Source organism: Tyto alba, unplaced genomic scaffold (assembly GCF_018691265.1).
Source record: "Tyto alba isolate M040663 unplaced genomic scaffold, T.alba_DEE_v4.0 Super-Scaffold_13, whole genome shotgun sequence".
NCBI lineage: Eukaryota > Metazoa > Chordata > Aves > Strigiformes > Tytonidae > Tyto > Tyto alba.
In genome coordinates, this window is record NW_024881275.1 from 21,367,901 (window position 1) to 21,387,930 (window position 20,030).

General features: G+C 36.2%; 1 protein-coding gene across 6 annotated transcripts in view; it reads left to right on the forward strand.

The window, feature by feature from the left end:
• The window catches only part of CSNK1G3 (casein kinase 1 gamma 3), a 92,580-nt gene that overhangs the window by 51,480 nt on the left and 21,070 nt on the right, over positions 1-20,030 (forward strand). For 5 of the 6 annotated variants that reach the window (XM_042787764.1, XM_042787767.1, XM_042787769.1 and 2 more), the window contains 5 exons: positions 10,302-10,387; positions 10,519-10,603; positions 15,170-15,318; positions 16,374-16,469; positions 16,902-16,997. In XM_042787764.1, the coding sequence (XP_042643698.1) occupies positions 10,302-10,387; positions 10,519-10,603; positions 15,170-15,318; positions 16,374-16,469; positions 16,902-16,997 (512 nt within the window). The remainder of the gene's footprint in view (positions 1-10,301; positions 10,388-10,518; positions 10,604-15,169; positions 15,319-16,373; positions 16,470-16,901; positions 16,998-20,030) is intronic. The other variant, XM_042787768.1, reaches the window with a different exon arrangement.

The following is a 20,030-nucleotide window of genomic DNA, read 5'->3' on the forward strand; positions in this document are numbered from 1 at the left end:
GTTTTGAATTGTATTTCAGCAGGCTTGCTTCTCTATATTCTCTGGCTTCTTTGTTTCTTCACAAACAAAGCTGAAGGATTTAATTTCATGATGTGCCAACCAATTCTGCCCTTCATTGCAGATTTTGACATGAGTTGATCTTGCTTTTTTCCACACAGATTTCTAAAAGAACCTCAGATTTCTTCATTAAGTAGGGAGAAAAAAGCAGGTATAGCTATGGTTATGTTATATATCTATATGTAAGATTAACACTGCATGTAAGATACCGAGATTATTTACAAGCATATGGTCAGAAATCACTGAATTGGACAATTGCCAGAAGATGATCCCAGTCATTTGGTAAGGGTTATGTTTGGGTACTGTACACTTAAATTGAAGTTATTTCCTACATATTTACGCACTGCATAATTTTTTAGGGAAACAAAGAAAGTGCCGTTTGATGTGTAACTGTCTTGCCTTTGTATGTGATACCTGATTTTGGATGCAGCCTTTTTTGTTGCTTTTAAAATCTCATTGGAAATATCTTCACAGAGTGGCTACTTTCCTTAAATGTATGCTTTGAGAGGGAAGTTCTGAAAATCAGACAAAATAGTACTTGCTTTCCTTTTTAAAGAGGTGGGAGATTGGGCTTTTGTGCCTGTCTCTTCAGTTTTTTGGAATTACTCTATAGAAAGCATAGAATTAAAGTATTAGATATTTGAGGTACTTTCTAAATATATGAAGCACTGGTGTAATTCTTTGTGCTTATACATCAGGCATGCACAAATTTCAACAGTATTGTTTGTCAAAGAAACACACTTAATACCTAGAATATAAATCTTGTGAAGAACAATTGAGGTTCTTGGTTCTGTGAGCATCCTGGAATACAGCTTGCTTGGCTAAACTTGGTAACTGGTTTTATAAGCAGTAGAGCAGCTGTGAAACAAGTTATACAGTTTGCTTTTGTTTTTTTAAAAACTAAAGCTTTCATACATAAAGTTAATCAGCAGAGTTTAACTGTCATATTGTAGTTGAATGAATGAAATAGATGATATATGTCTTCTTTCTGCTGGCAAGTTAAGTCTTGGTAGTTTGAGGGCAATTGTTTTTTAATTGTTTTTACAGACTTCCTTTTTTGATAATGTAAATGAATTCTGAAAGCATCCTTCCTTCAAATAATCAATTTGTGAATAAGATTGACATGGACAAAAGAGCTGAGGAGTAGAAGGGCCTAAATTTTGTACTTTGACTTAAGTACTTAAATAGCTCTGTTTTCCGTATTTAGATTCCAAGACATTCTGTCCTTCTACAGAACTTTTCCAATACCTCCAGTATGTTGATGTCTTCATATACTTTTCTATTTAGCTCTTCACTGATGAGCAAGATTATTTTTTAAGCAAATATAGTCTTTATAAAATAGTATGAATAGTGGTTCCTTTGAAAGATACAATGTGCATTTTTGTATAGCTAATGTCTGCAAAGCAATTTGTGGAGTAAATCTGCTTGTTGTTCGTATCTTGAAAGATTGTTCATTAGTATTCATTCTGAGTAGTTTATTCTCTCTAAATAGAATATAGTGATGAAAATTTTAAGATTTTCAAGGGTTTTAATAAATTGAAAATGAATTTCGCAGGAAATTATATAGTGGTTTAGTGTAGTGTCGTGGTTTAGGCCTGATTGGCAGCCAACCACAACGCAGCAGCTCTCTTTCCCTTCCCCTCCGGCAATGAGAAGGGACAGAGAGCCAGGCTTGGGGTTCAAGATAGGACTGGGATGGGGGAAAATCCCCCTTTTATGATCACGAGCAAAAGGCAGACTCGTTAGGGGAAGAAAAAAAAGAACATACATTTATTACAGACAGTAACAACACATAACAGAGTAAGACAGTGAGAAGCATTGCCACCTCTTGAGAACACCTTCCCCCCACCGCTCCCTTCTTCCTGGGCTCAGCTCTGCTCCCGATATCTCTACCTCCTCCCCCAGTGGCGCAGGGGCAGGGAATGGGGGGTGCAGTCAGTGCTGCCACTTCCTTCATGTTTGGTGAGGGGAGTGTCCAAAACTTGTTACCCCCTGCTCCATCGTGGTCCCCCTCTCACAGGAGACAGTCCTCCATAAACTTTCTCCGACTTGAATTCCTCCCACGGGCCGCAGCATTCCACACACTGCTCCGTCATGGGTCACTAACTTCCTCCGACTGGATTCCCTCCCACGGTTGCAGCCCTTCCCGAGCTGCTCCGGCGTGGGACTCCCCCGCATGCTGCAATCCTCCCAGCACTGAACTACAGCAGTGGGGCTGCCTTTTCCCATGAGACCCCGGCCTTCTTCGGGCACAGAAACTTGATTAGCTGAACAGGAACGACAGGCCACAAATCAATGTCTGCTCCACCGTAGATCTTCATGGGTGGCAGGGGGGGCTGCCCTGCCGTCTTGCCACAGGATACAGGGGGGTCTCTGCTCCGGCACACCTCCCCCCTCCTTTCTTCCTCCGTTCCTCCACTGACCTTGGTGTTCACGCAGCTGCAGCAACTCCTCCTCACAAGTCCCACTGCCCATCACCACGTCCCTTCTTAAATATGTTATCGCAGAGGCGCAGCCGATTGGCTCAATTTCCCAAACAGAGGTGGAGCTGACGTGGAGCTGGGGGAGCTTCGAGAAGCTTCTCACAGGGGGCCGCCCCGATAGCCCCCTCCCCTGCCACCAAAAAACTCCACCACTTACTCAACCCAGGACATGTAGTTTCCAGATTAAAAGATATAGTTTGCAGTGCGATAGCGGGTTAAAAGTTGGGCCACTGAATGTGATGCTTGCTTCTAGAAGGAAAGAATGATGATTGGTAGTAGTTGTCATGGAAAGGAAGACCAAATGGATAATGAAGAAAATTAGAACTACAGATTTCAGCACTGGGTATTAAAGCTAGAAACCATTCCAGTTTATTGAAATCTAAACTGCCCTAAAAACCTGTCATGTTTCAGAGGTTGATTCACCAAGTGTTCAGTTACCCTTCCACAGGGCTGCAATTTCAGGCTGTGAGGAGAGGGCCAAACTCAGTGTCAGCCATTTGATACTCTTCTTTCACAGTCAGTGACCAATAGTTTCCAAAGGTCTATTTTGTTAGCTATTGGCTACTTCAGAGCTGACAACTATATTTGCTTGCAGCTATCTACCCACATATTTTCATGTGAATGAGGCAAAAATCTCTCCTTATTTCAACTGATAATTCAGATCATCAGGATGTTACCATCATTCTGAGTTTGTGCATCTTCAGCTGCTGGCTTGAGTTGCAGAAAATGTCTCAGCATGAAGTATTTCAGTGGTGGACAGTTTAAATATCAGCATCCCCATTTGGCATAGCATCATGGCCACTGTGGTTCCTTTCCTCATTACAGGAGTGTCTGGTGTCCCTTGGCAAGTGAAGATTCCAGTAGTGGACTGCTAATCACAGAATGGTTGAGGGTGGCAGCGACCTCTGAAGATCATATTGTTCTACCTCCCTGCTCAAGCAGAGCTGCCGATAGCTGGTTGTCCAGGGTTGTGTCTAGACGGCTTTTGAGTATCTCCAAGGATGAAGATTCCACAGCCTCTTTGGGCAAACTGTGCCAGTAATACATGTTCGTGTAGTATATACAGAGCAGAAAACTTTCCTTGTTTTGTTACCACATTAAGTTGTTACTGTTTTAGTAGTTGCAGTTAGAAGTTTGCCAGATAGATAAAAGGTTTATTTATTATCTTTTTTATTTAATAGAGACAACGGTCATGAGCTTAAACTAAGATTTCTTTTCTGGTTTTACAGTTGTGTAAAAATAGGAATCCTTTTACTTTCCAGTTAAATTTATTTCCATTATGGTATTAAAATCATATCTGAGAACTGGCCTACTGGAAGAAATTTTGGCCTTTCCCCCATGTTAGAAATGAAACAGAGTGTTACCGGTATTTGAGAAGTTCTTTCAGTATTTGAAAATGGAAGGAGTACCTTATCTTTATAATACAGCAGTATTTACTAGAGAGCAATGATATTTTCTCGTTACAACCATAATGATGACAAATTTGTCATGACTCCAAGTCTTGCTATCATTGTCAGTGGGTTTAGAAATTCTTGGTAAGAAACCAATAGCATGTTCTGAGTAATTTAAATATAACGAAAGATCCCCCACCCCACTTACTCATCCAAAAATGCACTGTTATATGAAGCTAGCCTTAATTCTGTGTGCATTCACATGGTGAAAGGGTGTGTAAAATGTAACTAAACTATGGCAAGCTTGTCATTTACTATTGTTATGTTATTGTGTTATGTTATTATTTTTCACCAAGACTGAAACTGCATTGTTTTAAAGCTGTGTTAGAGCCAAAGAACATAAAGATTAAATTAAATGATTTTTCATTTAAAGAAAAATAGTAAAAATACTAGCATTTTCTAATAGAATCATGAATATTTAACACTGCAAGCACTTTTAAAAACTGGATAACAGGGTCTGAGCTTCCTAAACATAACTTCTAGAACACAAGTTCCTCAACTAAAGGAAGCACTCAATTTATTTTTCAGTCATGGTATACCAAATTGGTGTCAGTTTAAGGGGATGCAACTAATTTTAAAATCAAATAAAGTTTTCAGTCCTTAAATAAGAGACCCACCCATGTCATTTAAGAAAATTAACCAAAATGAAAAACTGATAATCACTTGAAAAACGTAACTGAATTTCGAGGGGATTACATGTCTGATTTTAACACAGGAACATAGTAGCTGACACGTTCTCCTTCAAGGGAGAGTTTTCCACTCCTTAGGTAGACTCTTGTTCTCTGTTTGGACAGGTTTATTTCTGTGTAACGGTAACATGTATTACAGTTTTGCCAAATCTAACTTGTGTATCATGTGTAGTTCTGTACACCCCAGGCTGATGCAAAGCCATGAGGAAGAATGGATGGGTATATATGGGCTCTTCTGGCCAAAGCAGTTGTGACAAAGCCAGTAGTCTTCTCAGTAGCTTGTCTCACTTAGCTGTAGTAAGCCTCCTTCTCACAGGAGATTCTCAAGTACGTAGATAATGCTTAAATGTGGATGGAAGAGGTTTAGAATACCTTTCTGAAATCTTTACAGTGATGTTGCTAAACCATACAGAGGAGCACAATCTCATGTATTAACTCGGCTTCAGTTCAAACTCAGAGCAGTGGTTCTTCTTGACCTGATGGTTTTGGGTGACAGAACTATTTGAGATGATCTCTTAGGTCTAACAAACACTGAACAGTATGAATGGGGCTCTTACTTTAATAGCTTCTCCTTGATGCAGAATTTGTTTTTCTGTATGTTCTGTGAATCCCCTCTAAAAGTATAATTTCTTTAACTGATACAGTGGAATGTACAGAACACAGAAGCTTGTCAAACTCTCTTGTCCCTTTGGTTGAAGAGACAGGGGCATATAGGATACTAACAGTATTTCCAGTGCTGAACTTCAGAGAATTTTCTAGGCCAATATTTTCAGCCTGTTGGTAACTTTTGCATCAACTTGAATGGTCTCATAGCAAAACTAATGCATGTATTACTGTTGCTTGACTATCCAAGGTGTCAGCTGACCCTTATAAAAAAGAAGTGTGTTTTCAGTAAAGAGGAGGACTGTCAGGTTCACATTCTCTTATAGGTTGATTTCAAGTATGCATTTATTGAACAGTAACTTGTTCTATCTTAGTATGTATGAATAAGTAAGTATCTTGTACTTTTGATCAAAGAATATTTTAGGATCTGTATTGTTTAAAACTGTCACAACAAATGCATAGTAACTAGAAAGACTTCTAAGTGTTTGCATATGTTTAGTTGAAATTTGCGCAAAATTATCAAGGCCCACTCTTTTGAGGTGTATATAGAAAGTGATGTATAGTCACTGAACATTGTAGCCAATTATTTCAATAATCTTCTGTTCCAAAGAAAGACATTTGATCAAACGTTTCTGGTAGTTTTGTGGCAAGCTGGGAGTTTGTATCTGGAATAGAAGGTATTTTGGTTTATGTGAGAAATAATGTGGTTTTATTCAGATAGCTATTTCAAGGAAATACAAGTATTCTGCAGTCCTTATCAGCATGTAGATGATGCCCTTGCTTCTATAATGTAGTTGCTCTTGGGGATAAAATTACTCCTTGTTTCTTTTCCAGTCCCCTTCATTTTCGGGAAGGGAAGTGGGATCCCAGAGAATGTACATTTTGATGGAGAGCTTAAAGACAAAAATCTGCATCAGTAGAAATCCTACAGTTTTTCTGTATTTGCTGGAAATCTAAATTGGTAATTCTTTTGGGATTTCCCTAAATTGAGGAAAATCAGTGTACTGAATTGTTGTGGAAGTTATTTGGCTACAGGAAGTGTGGCTGCATGAAGTTGTTAACTGCTGTAATATGGCTATCTCTGGTCTCTGAGGAACAAGTAATGTCTTTGTTTCTATTGGTCTTTTCTTGATAGTGCTTAATTATTGAAGAGACAGAGGTTATCTTACAACTAATGGCTGAGACTCTCTTTGAGAATGAAACAACTCTGTTCTTTAATGCTAACTGAAAGGCCAAATGAGGTCAATTTGTTTAAACAGTGCTTATCTTCAAACAAAACCAAAATAACCCAACCCTTGCCTTTATAGCAGATCTACTCTGTTATCAGAGCTGTCATATGTTCTAAATTTAAAATCAGTTTTTTAGGGGCCAGACTTGTTTAGGTTAAACCAACAAAAAGCAATTCTACATTGGGTCAACTTTAATGCATTTCTGATTATAAGAACAATAAATGCTTGGACCTAAAATCATATTAGCTTAAATCCTGGAGTTTTTCCAGGAACTCAAAGAAAAAAAATTGTTTTCTGCAGTTACAGGCTATGCTTTGTGGTGATGGCCCTCTAGGAGTACTAGCAGCTTTTACTTGTCACTGAGCTTGTGGTACAGGATGAAGGTCTTTCCCAAACCTAGGACGCCCATAGGAAGTTCACTAGTCTCCTTCTCATACCCACTGAATTATCACTGGACTTCAGGGGCAGGGTTGTAGCTGCCTTAAATATTTTTTTTTTTTTTTGTGTAAACTAGCTTTATAAATCCATAATTATATGAAACAACACTTCTAAAACAAACAGAGCTAAACAAATCTTTGCTTCTGTAATAAAAAGTATAACTGAAAATAGTATTGTTTTTCTGTAAAGTCCACATTATTCTCAACACAGCAGTATGGTATGCTATCAGTGCTTATGATAAAATTGGCATACAACTTAATTTCTATGTACTAGAGTCATTAACTCCAGGATTCGTTATTTTGTTCAGGAAGGGATGGTATGCTTTCCCTCAAATTATATTATTGTATGGAATCATACATTTTTTTAGTAAGACTGCAAGCTCTGGGTGATAACTTTCAAATTTATTTTTGCCCAACTTTATAGACTGCTAGTTCAGGATATGTAGATTGTCACTTTCCATATCCTTTGTGATTACAGTAATGAGTCTGTGTATTAAACCATGTAATCATCTGGTAGCTAATACTGTGTTTTTGATCCAAGTAGATAGCATGTTTCAACTGTTTCAGTATTCCTATAGCAAGCATTAAAGCTTTCTTTGGAGAGGAATGCAGTGTTTGTAATGGATGCTTACTGAAGACTGAATGTAGTTTGATCAGTGTTATGGTTACTTTACAATGTATGCTAAAAATGATAATATCTGGATATAGCCTGCTGAGTGAGGTTCTAGTTCTTATAAAAATCAACCTGTTTGAATCAAGATGATTAATTTGTCTATAGCTTATGAACTAAATAGCAGATAGTTGTTTCTTACAGCTTCAGGTGATCTCCTTGAGAGAGAGGAGACCATGTGCCCAAAAGCTTTGTTGTGTGTTTGTTATCTTATGATTGTATTACCTTTTAGGCAACAGATCCTCTCAATATCATTAAACTGTGATGCACTAGGATCAGCATACATCAGCAGCCCTTCCTCCAGCTGATGCTTGAAATCCTTTTGTATTCCAGCTAGTCAGCTGCTGGTCTTTCTCCAGTTCTCATAGATCCTTCTTCCAACAATAGCAGTATAATATTTTGATTTCCTGTTTCTCAGGATTATCCTGAAGAACTCCATGCATAGGAAAGGATATTTGACTATTATTTTTAAATTACTCCAAAATGATCAATGAAGAACTCAAATGAATTCTAAATAGCAATCTTCCCAAATTAAAACAAACAAAATAATTTGTTTTTCCATAGCAGGTTCTTGAGGGTGTTGTGAATGCAAATGGTGTATCCTAGTAGTTCCCACAGAACTATCTTACAGAAATATCTCCAATGTGGCAAAGCTTATTTTAAAAATAGTCATCTTAATGATAAATCATTACAGAGTAAAGATTGAAAGTTTTTCCTTTCATAGAAAGGACTTACAGTGAAGGAGCAATTGCCTCAAGTTTTTTGTTTGTTTTGGTTTTGTTTGTTTTTTTAAGAGGTGGTTAATTTTTCATCATTGTAGCCTGCAGAAGTTAATGCCAGAGAGGAATTATTGTCCTTTAGCAAAGACCAAATAGAACTTTCCAATGCGTTTTTGTGGGCCATGCCTTAATATTACTCAAAGATTGGCCATCTGTTGTGCAGTTGTAACATTTTTTTGTATGCTTTGCATGTTTTTTGTATGCTTTGCATGTTTTTTGTATGCTTTTCATGTTTTACATGAAACACTGCATTGCACAAAACATTCGTCATGAGCAGTGCTCACAAAGTACTCTGTCTGCTCTATCTCATAGCTTCCCTGTCCACTCTATCTCATAAAGAACACAGGATTTCCACAGGCAACTTGAGTCAGTTTTTCACTGAAAGCTCTCAGACACAGAACTCTACTCCTCGTTTCTTCTTAACCTAGGGGGTTGTATCAGGATAGCATATGATTAGGAAATGGGATATTGCAGTGTTGACAGAGAAATTCAGATATGACTGGATTATCTGGAGGGTGTTCGCTGAGGAAAGTGACAGCAATGGACAGAAAGAGTGGACACAGTGGCACTGTGGACACAAACAATAAGAGTGTTGCCAAGAGAATTAGAAATACAGACATGAGTGAAGGAGTAGTAACTGTGAAAGAGTCAGAAATGGCAAATGTAGCCCATACTCTGAATTATCATACATTTTTTTGGTATTCTCTTACTCATTTGCTACTATGTGTTTACTCAGTCTTCAAATGAGACAATATGGTTACAAAATAGTAAGAAATAAATTGTTCTTTTTATACGAAAAGTAAGAATTGTTTTTTGGATACCATGCATTGTGGCCATATTTTCTGTCAATCAGATCAAAGCCAGATTTGCTTTCACTTTTCTGTGTTCAAAATGTAACAAACATTTTTTCATTTGCTTTTCTGCTCCATTTCTTTTGTTGTCAAAGCATAGTGATTTTTGTCTTTGAAAATACTGAGTAAAACCAATATTAATATTTTGGTTTTCTGCATTGTGTCAGGGAAGAAAACAAAGTTAGAGGTAAAAATGTCATGTTACTACAAAATATAATACAGTGTAACAGTTTTTTCAACAGCGGTACAGAATGAAGTCAGGTGAAAATGTAAACATCTGTTTTCTACTAATCATTTAAAGACTTTTACTATTTTCTATTACATTGTTTTCCTAAGGAAAATGAATTTCATTTAAAAATATGGAGTATACTCTGAGAAATTTGAACTACTGAGTGCACTGTATTCTGCTTGTTACTTCCCTTTAATGTCACGTGAAATTTTTGTAGAACTGCCCCTGCTCTACTGTAGATGAAAAATTGTAGCTATGCCAGACATTGTCTTCTGTAACTTAGCTTTTAAATCAGCAAGATGTACGTACATTCCTTTCCATACTGCTTTTTGATCAAATAAGATTTCTGAACCTTTTCCAGTCCATCTTTTGCTTATTCAGAAATTCTACAGAAGGTCCCTGAGAAACCTACCATCTTTTCCATTATTTTATACAGGAAAAATGAGTTCAATTAAAGCTTTCCTAAATTATTTCAAGCTCACAACTAATGGATCAAAAAATACCAGAATTAAAATGCTATTATATATGTAAGGAGTCAAAATGTATTTTTAAGAAAGAGCAATTTCTTATAGTGAGATAATTGGTTTAAAGTACTGTTAAGGTGAGTATGCCTGTAGTCTGCATCATGCTGTTTTGTTTTGTTTTGTTTTAGCTATGTTCTTAGTGGAGTCCATAGTACACAAGAAGCCCCCCACATGCTCAGTTTGATCTCAAGTACTTTATACCTCCCAACTATTTTTACATGCTTTGGAAGAAAACCTTTTAAATATAATGAAAAATTACACAGGTTGAATATTCTAATGATATTTGAATTTTGTTTCAGAGCAAAGTAGAAGAGATGATTTGGAAGCTTTAGGTCATATGTTTATGTATTTTCTCAGAGGAAGCCTTCCATGGCAAGGTTTAAAGGTAGTGTTTTTTTATATCTTCCTCTATCCTATCTCTAGATCATCAGCTTTTCTTGCCATGATCTTTCTCTTTCTGAAAGCTTGTCTACAAGTCGCATAACTTAAAAAGCTTGTTTTGTTCTTGTATCATAGGCTGATACATTAAAAGAACGTTACCAGAAAATTGGAGACACAAAACGAGCAACCCCTATAGAAGTATTGTGTGAAAACTTCCCAGGTAATATCTAGTGCTAATTAAAAAATGTTGTGTATTGATTTAGAAATTTAAACTGGTATAGATAGTTGTTTAATTTTGGTTTTAAAACATAAATGAAATAATGCTTCCAAATATGTGTATTATGTACTATGGTAATTACTATGGTAATAGATACAAGAATTATCCTTTGAAGCAGCCATAAGCTAATGCTGGTGGTGTTCAAAGATAGATTATTCTAAAGGAAACAGTAAAAAAAATACTATGATACATACTCTTACAGTGCTCAGGTAGTCTACACTTGTATCTTCACACACAATTTTGCAAGCCTTTTCAGCTCATAACTGATACCATATCTCTTCTTAAACAAATTATATTAGCAACAGCTTGAAATAATATTTAAAGTAACTTGCAGCTAGTTTCAGGTGTCACTTCTACTTCTCCTTAAGTGCATGGAGAGTCAATGAGGTAGTGGAAAATTGTAGAGAAGCAAATATGACATTTTTTTAAAAGTTTGACTAATCAGCTCAGGACAGGGGAAACATATGTGACATGGGCACAATTTTGTCAGAATGAAAATAAATACCTTGACAAGTAATCACAGTATCATTGATAAGCAAATCTGAGAATACCTCATGACAAACTGTTTTGATTTCCTCTTATGAAATGAAATCCTGTGGAAAGGAGGCAGATCTTTTATGTCATGAAATCTTAGTACTTTTACTTTCAATGCTCTTTTAAAATATCCTTTCAAGTAATGTTAAAAGCTTTATCACAAGCAATCTACTATGTGAAGAAGAGAGTAAAATGATTTGAAGTAGTTAAGTACATGTTGCCAAACTTGAAACATGAAAGAGTATTTCACAGAGATTTGTGCCGGATCTGTTCAGTATTTTTGAGTGCCTTGTAAAATTGAGGATATTTATTAAACTTGAGAATTACGTTTGAAATCTGTAGGCTCAACGGTGGTTAGAATGAAAGGATCTTGAAAGATTACAAATATAGTCTTAAAAACACAAAGTACAGTTCAGTAAGTCATATTCAAGACAGTATATGAAGATAGAATCAGATCCAAATTAAGAGTTATTGGGTCTGAAAAGGTTCCTTGGGTAATGACTCAAAGTCAGTCACAAAGTAAATGCAAGTGAACAGTGTCATGCTGCTATATTTTTTTAAAAACAAACAAACGAACCCCCCATATACTAAATTGGATTATATAAACAGGGTGTAGTCTGAAAGATGGATGAATTTCCATTTACAATCAATTTTCTAAAGCTTCAGATGAAACCATGTGTTCAATTTTGGGGGCTATACTTCAAGGTAATGTATCCTGTTTTAAGGGTCTCTTAAAGAAGTGGGAGTGCTTGGATGATATGTTTGCTAGACCTATCACCAAAGACTGAAGGAATGAAGGTTGATTCAGCCAAGACTGTGAAGGAAAGAAGATCTTTTGTACCTTTTGGCTGCTACAAAAATGAAAGGAAACCATTTGCGACATCCATAGCAGCTAGGACAAAGTAATGGATGTAATCCAAAGCAGTGAAGTTTAGACTTTAACTCCTGTGTTCCAAATACAGTGAAGAGTATGAAGAGATTGCCATTGCCAGTGATACGATGGAGCTTCTTTCACTGGAGTTGTGTGGAAACAAACCAGACAGGAAAAGCTAACTGGTTTGCTATGAGATAGAGTAGTACACTAGATGGCCTCTTCTTTCCAAGCCTCTGGTAAAAATGAGTCCATTATCAATTTGTCTTAAGTTTTTAATTTCTCTTTCTTCTGTGTATTAAAAAAATAATAAGATCAAGTGAAATAGACTTTCGTTAGAGATCTTGGAACAATCGTCTGAACTTGTGTTCAGTGAATTGACAAAAATTTGTATGTGGGGAAAAAGTGTGTTCTGGAATATAAATCTTCTGCATCCACTAATGCATGCATATGTTGCATGCTAATTTTTGTATAGTTTTAGAATCCAAAATCGCCATGACACAAACGCAGCACAGGAAATTTTTGCATGTCAGATATCCAAGGATTTTCAACCTTTTCCTGTCCTTGTTACTTTAGACATAGAGTAGAATGAGAAGTACATCCACCATTATGTCAGTTCTTTTCAGTCTGCCTGCACAGTAAGCTAGCTGATTGATGATCCATAAGGCAAGAGAACTCCAGGATCAGTGAAATGTACTTTGGTCTTCCTCACATGTGCAGCACTTATTTCTCTCATCATCTGTTCTGTGGAATTGTACTGGTTTTGAGTGTGCAAAACTACTGCGGTTGCAAGCCTTGTATAAAATATGAACAAGAGTTTAAACTCTGGAGTTTCCCCTTGAAATGCGTGATAAGGGTGGTGTTTGGGTTTTGGAGTGAACCAGTTGTAGCAGATTCAGCTGCATTAAATGGCTCAGTTCCAGCCTTCGTACCTCTGAAGACATACCTTGCTTTGGTTTCTAGTTTACATTTGGAGGGTGTGGTTAAAGAGTTCCCTAGCAGCGTGTCAACGTTTTGTCTTCTTCAGACACTGATCTTGTATTGCTGAAGTCTTGCATGTGTATTGAGCTGGACCTTAGGTGCCAAGGAATTCCTCCTGTGGTGCATTCTTGACAGCATCAACATGATACTGCCTTAAAACTTTTTGTTAGACTGGTCTCAAACATTCACTTTTTTCTCTTTCTACCCCACTATCTGAAAGAATTTGATTTAGCATAGGCCAGTCGTACCACTGCGTCTATACTTCTCAGCCATCTTCCAGCAGAAGATAGGCTTCTTACAGCACCTTGTTTGTACTATAGAATGTCAGCTTCTTTAGACTTACTGGAATGTGATATGTGTGGATCAGAGTGAGTGTGCAGTGGTACTGTTCTGCTGCTTCTGACATAAATACATCTTCATAGGATCAGTGAATGCTGGTGGCATCTATTTTCAACCTTATTTGTCTGGTCATATAGAGGTGCCTTCTCTTGTACTTTGGGACCTTCTGGACAACATTTTTGGCTTGAGAGTGAGGAGTCATTGATTTTCCATGAATGGCTTGCCAGTGGGTGATTTCCCACTTTTTCATGAGCTACAAAGGCTACTAAACATGTTAGATTAAGAGCTCTGTCCATCTGAAACTCATGTCCTACGACTCAGATCAAGGACTTTGTCTGTTCTATATCAGATTGTGAGAAGTTCTTGCAGTGGGATTTTTTTTTTCCTCTTTTTTTCTTTTTATAACAGGAAGATATGGACAGATGCAGTCTGAATGAACCAAAATTTCAATATGGTTAGGTTGTTGCCCTCTTACTCTTCCAGTGCTTTATTTCTTTCTTAGAATACCTGCTGGAGTCAAAGGACCTGTAGGACTTGGTCTTTTGTGAAAGCTTGTTAACATTTCTCTCTCTTCACCATCTGATTTTTTTTCTCACTTTTGTATTTACACATGCCCTTTATTTCACTGATTCCTGAAGGAGTTACTGCAAATGTAGTTACATGTCTGAACAGTTTCTCAATGGGGTCTGACGCTTGTGCTTCAGATGTTCATGGGTCCTCCTTTTTAGTCCTTGGATTCTTGTAGTCTTCTGTCCATAAGGATGCTTGTTCCTTACAGCTATTGTCTCAGAAGCCTTTCATGGCTTAAATCCATTATCAAGAATGGGACTTGTGTGTGCTTTATTCACCTGCCAAGAGGTTTGTGTTGGAACTCTTGTCTTGACTAGAAGGTTCTGGCGGCTAGTGTGCAGTCTGTACTTCATGACATTTAATGACTAGGAATTCTCTTCATCTTTACAGGTTTAGACCCTTTCAGAAAACTCCCTCATTGTCTCCACTACTGGGAGAATCTTACAGTTTCCATGTAACACCTACCCAAATGACTCTCCATTTATATGCTGACATGGTATTTAAACAGCAATATTAAACTGACACTGGTCAGAAGTCATTCTATAAGAGCTCAAGTAACCTTAGTACGTTTCTGTAGTGTTTCTGTTGAGGATATTTGCCACTTCTGCTTGACACCTTCACTTAATATGATGCCTGAAGCATTCAGTGCGGTTGCAGCATTCCATAGTCATGCTACAGTTACACCTCAACAGGGTCTGCACCAAGTGTGTTTTATCAGGACAATTGGAGTTGCCCACTTTAGAAACATGTGTGGATCCTCTCTTAATGAAGGTTACATTACAGTAACAGGTGTTCTTTGAGACATAGTCCATCCTGTGCATCATAGTACCCCTTCTTTACATTCCCTTAGGCATGTCTTTGTGCAATGAATACGTAAAAACCAAAGAATTTGAAAAAAAGTAGAGGTATTTTTTCCCCACTTCTTTGGCACATTGTGCATCAGGATTGGAAGGTTGAATGGAAGATCTCAACAGATAATACAGAAGGAAAATTTGCAGGAGAGTCACTTGGTAGGATATATTTAGAATATGGCAGTATATAATGCAGAATACTATTACTGTTAAGTAACTTTTCTTGTAATTCACAGACTCATGGTTAACAAATGTTCAGGTTTTATGGTGAGAGGTAGAGGTTGCTTTAAAATGTAATGAATACTGGGTTTTGAGTGCCATTAAAACAGGTATGGCAATTACGTAAATTTCTTATTTATATAGAGGAAATGGCTACATATCTACGTTACGTAAGAAGGCTAGATTTTTTTGAAAAGCCGGACTATGACTACTTAAAAAAACTCTTCATAGACTTACTTGATCGGAAAGGCTATATGTTTGATTATGAATATGACTGGATTGGCAAACAGTTGGTGAGTACAATTAAGCTATTAGTAATATACTGGGTTTTTTGGTAAACGGTTTTGAGCCAGTGTTAGTCTTCAGTTTCAGAACACATATGCATCTCATGGCTGCTATTAGAGTTGTGAACAGCTGCTTTTACAAACCTATTTTCAGATGCATTTTCAAACATTATCCTTTGGCTTGAGATGTTTCATGTTGATTATCTTTAGAACATGCACTCTAAATACCAAATTAAATCTCTGTTCAGTCCAAAACAAGTTTGTAGGAATTCAGGCTGGTTTTCTTTTTTGAAAAAGGGGTTTAAAACTTTGCAGGTGACTGTCATTATTGCATGTATTTTCTTGCTTTGGGGACTTTCTTGCTCCCAGTATTTTTAAAATGTAGAACAATCACTTTTGTGCATCTGAGATATACTCCAGATATTTATCGGTTCATTGTGAAGAATCTGTTTGTATGCACTGTTCTGATGAAATATGATGTAGAATATCAGTTTCCATCACAGTGCATCTAAAGTCACTGTTAAGATTGTGTTTATATTCTTTAAAGAAAGGATAAAAGATGGTTTTTTCAATACCTCAAATTTTTCCTTGCTTCTTTTTAATAAGCAGGAAAGTGATTGTGTCTAAGTTGGACAATTTTCGATTACGCATTTTACCTTGAAGTTTCTTGTGTAACTCTCTGAAAGAATCGTAGTATTTTATTGCTCAATCTTTCAGTGTTTAGTGTTAAACTTTAAGCCATTCTTCAGGATTTTATCAGAATGTCTTAAGTACTAGCTGCAGAAAATATCTAAAGTCTTTCAGAATGCCTACAGTCTTTCAGAAAATGAGTGTCTGATAATACTCAGAATTGCTACTTCATGAAATAATGAGTCTTGGTTTGCCTGTTTTTTTCTTGTTGGTATTCATAAATATCTAGTGAAGCTTTTGCTTTAATTTAATAATTTTAGGTTATGGGAAACTGTCAGATGTAAAGATTAATTTCTATTACATATAAGTAACTTTTGGTAGGACTTGGAAATTTATTTTTTTTACCAGTTGCTACATATTATTTATATTTGTAGCCTACTCCGGTGGGTTCAATACATTCAGATCCTGCACTGTCTTCAAACAGAGAAGCACATCAGCACAGAGATAAAATGCAACAATCTAAAAACCAGGTAAACTGCTCATGTAAGATTATCAGGATTACTTTGTCTTTTGTCTAATGATTTGTGCTGTGTTGTTGCTTTTATTAGAACTCCAAAATAAAATTGACTCCAGGTTTTCTTAGTCTTTTCCTTTGAGATCCTTGTTAATATATTTCCACATCTGTAGACCTTAATGTCCTAAAAGGTTGCTTGTTTGATGCTGTAATACAATATAGCTTACATTAGGAGTGAATTTTCTCTCTGCTGATACTTTTTTTTCTCTATGGAAATGTATGTGTAGGCATATGTAAGCAAGCAGATGATGTACAATCTGTATAGGAGTTGAGTATGTAGTGCTTCTGTGCTCTTAAAAAATAATATGCAATCAATGCATGAATTACTTAGTTTTGAAATCTTTATTTCTTCTTTTGCATATATTCCTAATGCATTAAAAAACTGTAGTCAACAGACCATAGGGCAGCCTGGAACTCACAGCAAGCCAATCCACATCATTTGAGGGCTCACCTAGCAGCTGACAGACATGGTGGCTCGGTACAGGTATTTTCTTCTTCTTTGCATGACATAATCAGTCATTTTGCATTATATAATACTAATTTCCTTTAGTGCATGACATGATACCTGTTTTCGTATTAAGTTTGCTTTCTAGTAATGTTTCTATTATTGCCTACTTCATAATTGCTAAAGTGAAATTAAAACAGGTGCAAGAAACTATGGATCTTTTTTTTATGTGGAATTACTGCTACATGTTTCTTAGTGAAAACCTAAACCAGTGGATCTAACTTTTATTTTGAGGGAATATACACTTACATCAGTGCAAGCAACTGATGCTTAGACTTTGGATGTGTTACTTTTGTTGTACTAGCAACTAAAACAATCTTGACTGAATTCAGTGTTGCACAAGTCATGGTTTTTGTTCCTTAAGCAAAATTCAAATGGAAGTGTTAAATAATGATTTTTGCTTAAACTTTTCTACTTTTGTTCGAACAATAGTTGACTAGAAGAATGTTTCCCAGGGCAGTATTTCACACTTATCAGTGGAAAAAGTAGAAACCAACATTTTTTCCTCCTTATACTTTATTTCATCCTGAAAGAGCTCTCTTTCCTGGTCTACTCTTAATTTTCCTTTTTGGTGTCTTGCTCTTTAAATATATTTAGGGGTGAGATGGTTGGGAGAATACATAAGGAAATACAGATTTTATGTAGAAAGATGGAAAGTGCCAGCTGCAAAGTCCATTTGAGGTTTTGAGCTTTCAGTACAAAATAGAAATAATTTAGCTTTGTGTAAAGTGTTACCTGGGGGTGAAAAATATTGTTTTGTCTGCTGCTTTTTTGATTGTGATAGTCTAAGTTACATATTTGTCTCGTGAAGTTTTGTTTTGGAAAAAATGTATCAATGCCTGAAGAAAGAAAGAGAAGTCGGGGCTGAAAAAAACAGTGCTGTAGTCTCACCAGTGTGATAATTCTGTATCTTCTTTAAATGCTTTGAAACTCAGTTCCAAATTAACGCTCTCTAAATTTTACTGCTTTAGGAACTACTGTCACGTGTCATGTAAGAAAACCTAATAGATTATAATTATCACAGTGTATCAAGAAAAGTTTAAAAATTGTGCTTCCCATTAACAAATATTTTAAAAACTTTGCCTGTATATATAACTTGAACTACAGCAGTTCTCTCAATAACAACAGTTTCAAAGCTAGTCATTTATCTTTTGAGAACAGAATAGTAATGTGGAATCAAAGTTGGATTAGAAATTGTATCTTCCAGAGTTATTACATTTCTTAATATTTTATTTTTATTTTTTTAGGTTAGAAAAATATATATTGAACTTGATAAATTCCAGTTAGAACTTTCAAATTTTATATCATATTATTCTTTTGACAATTGTAGCACTTAAGAAACCTTGTATTCTTTCTCAGGTAGAGGTGACAATCAAAAGATACTTTATTCCTTTGTAATATATTTTAAATACCCTTTGGGGGCAGAAACAACTTTTTCAGGGAGATGCCAGTAGCATTCCTTTCTATTAATGTATTGTTCTTTTCTTTTTTTCTCAAAGGGTATGGGCATTTTGAGTTCAGATCACTTAAATTTGAGACTAAACAGTTGCCATGTAAAAAGAACAGTGTACAAAACTGCAGCCATTTCGTCTGTGTCTTTGAAGTTCAAGTGTTGTACAGAAGGGTCTTTTCAAGCTAGGTTAATTGGATTGCTTTTTAATGTAGAGTGGTCATGCTTTCTCATTGAAGTCACTTATAAAGCTACATTATGTCTTCAGTTTTGTTTTGAAGTTTGAGCCCTGGACTGTTGTCAAATACCCCTTTGTTGTACTGATACTAACTGAATTGTGCTATTAAGTTAGATGATTAGCTAGGTACTTCATCTGGATTCCTAGTTGCCCCCAAGAAGACAAGTTCTAGAAGTGCCACAGATAATTGTTCAAAGGATAGTTGAGTCTAAGGTATGAAATTGAAGTGTTCTATTTTTTCCATGACATTGAGTCATTGCCCATCTTTGAGATCAGTTTTATGCTGAATTACCTGTTTTGATTCAAGATATGAGAATCTGGCAGATAATTTTATTTTAAAGTGACAGTGGAATGTTTTTCACTGCTGTTAGTCATCGTAGTAGTACTGCTGATGTCATCTCTGAGATTTATTTGTAGAAGATTATTAAAATGTGTTGGTGATTCTTCACTGTGGCCATATTAAATTCAAGTGGACTTAATATTGATATGTGTGTATATGTATTTTAGAATATATTTTCATGCTTGTAGTAATGATCCAGGTTCTAAATGGTTGGCTTATTAATAATAATTGTTCAGGGTTTTGTTTTCAATTACCTCAGACTCTCTAGGCCTATGTTAAGAGATACACTAATGTGCTTAATCTTGTTTAATTTTACTTTGTAGCATCAGTTCATGTTTAAAGTTCAAATACTATTAGCAAACTGAGTTTAAAAGGGAAGACCTCTAGAGATAGCTCACATTCCTTCTTCCACTTATGTCTGTCTAGAATAAAAATGCTGTAGTGTGGCACTGTCTGTCTAGTTTGTCTAGCTTTATTAATGAGAGCAACTTCTATCTCCCGTCAATTCATTCAGCATCTCTCTGTGACTTGATTTTTGTTTGCCTTAGTTTCCAAAAATGTCAGTTATGCAACATTGAATTATTTCCTTCTCTGCATGAACTGGAAACTGCTTATTCGCTTGTAAAGACTGTACTAATTTGTTCTTTACTCTTTTTCATTACTTCCTAGATGGTCTCCTTCCTCTTGCCCTTTCTCTTTCTGTTTTCCCATTTGGAAATTGTTTAAAAGGATCTTAGATTAAAAGATCAGATTAAAGAGTTCCCAGTAAAGTGCAGTCGGTCTTGAAAGGTGTTTGAGAATGGCTTGAAAGGTTAGGTATTTGATATAAGTAGTTTTGAGTTGCAAGACACCTCTCCTTCAAGAAGTCAAGATAGTAATGTGCTGGATGAAGCAAACCAATTTCCTTAAACTTTTGTGAATTTAAAAAGTAGTGTGACCTCTTTGATTATTTTGAACCTTCTTTTGAAGGTAAAGTATAGCATT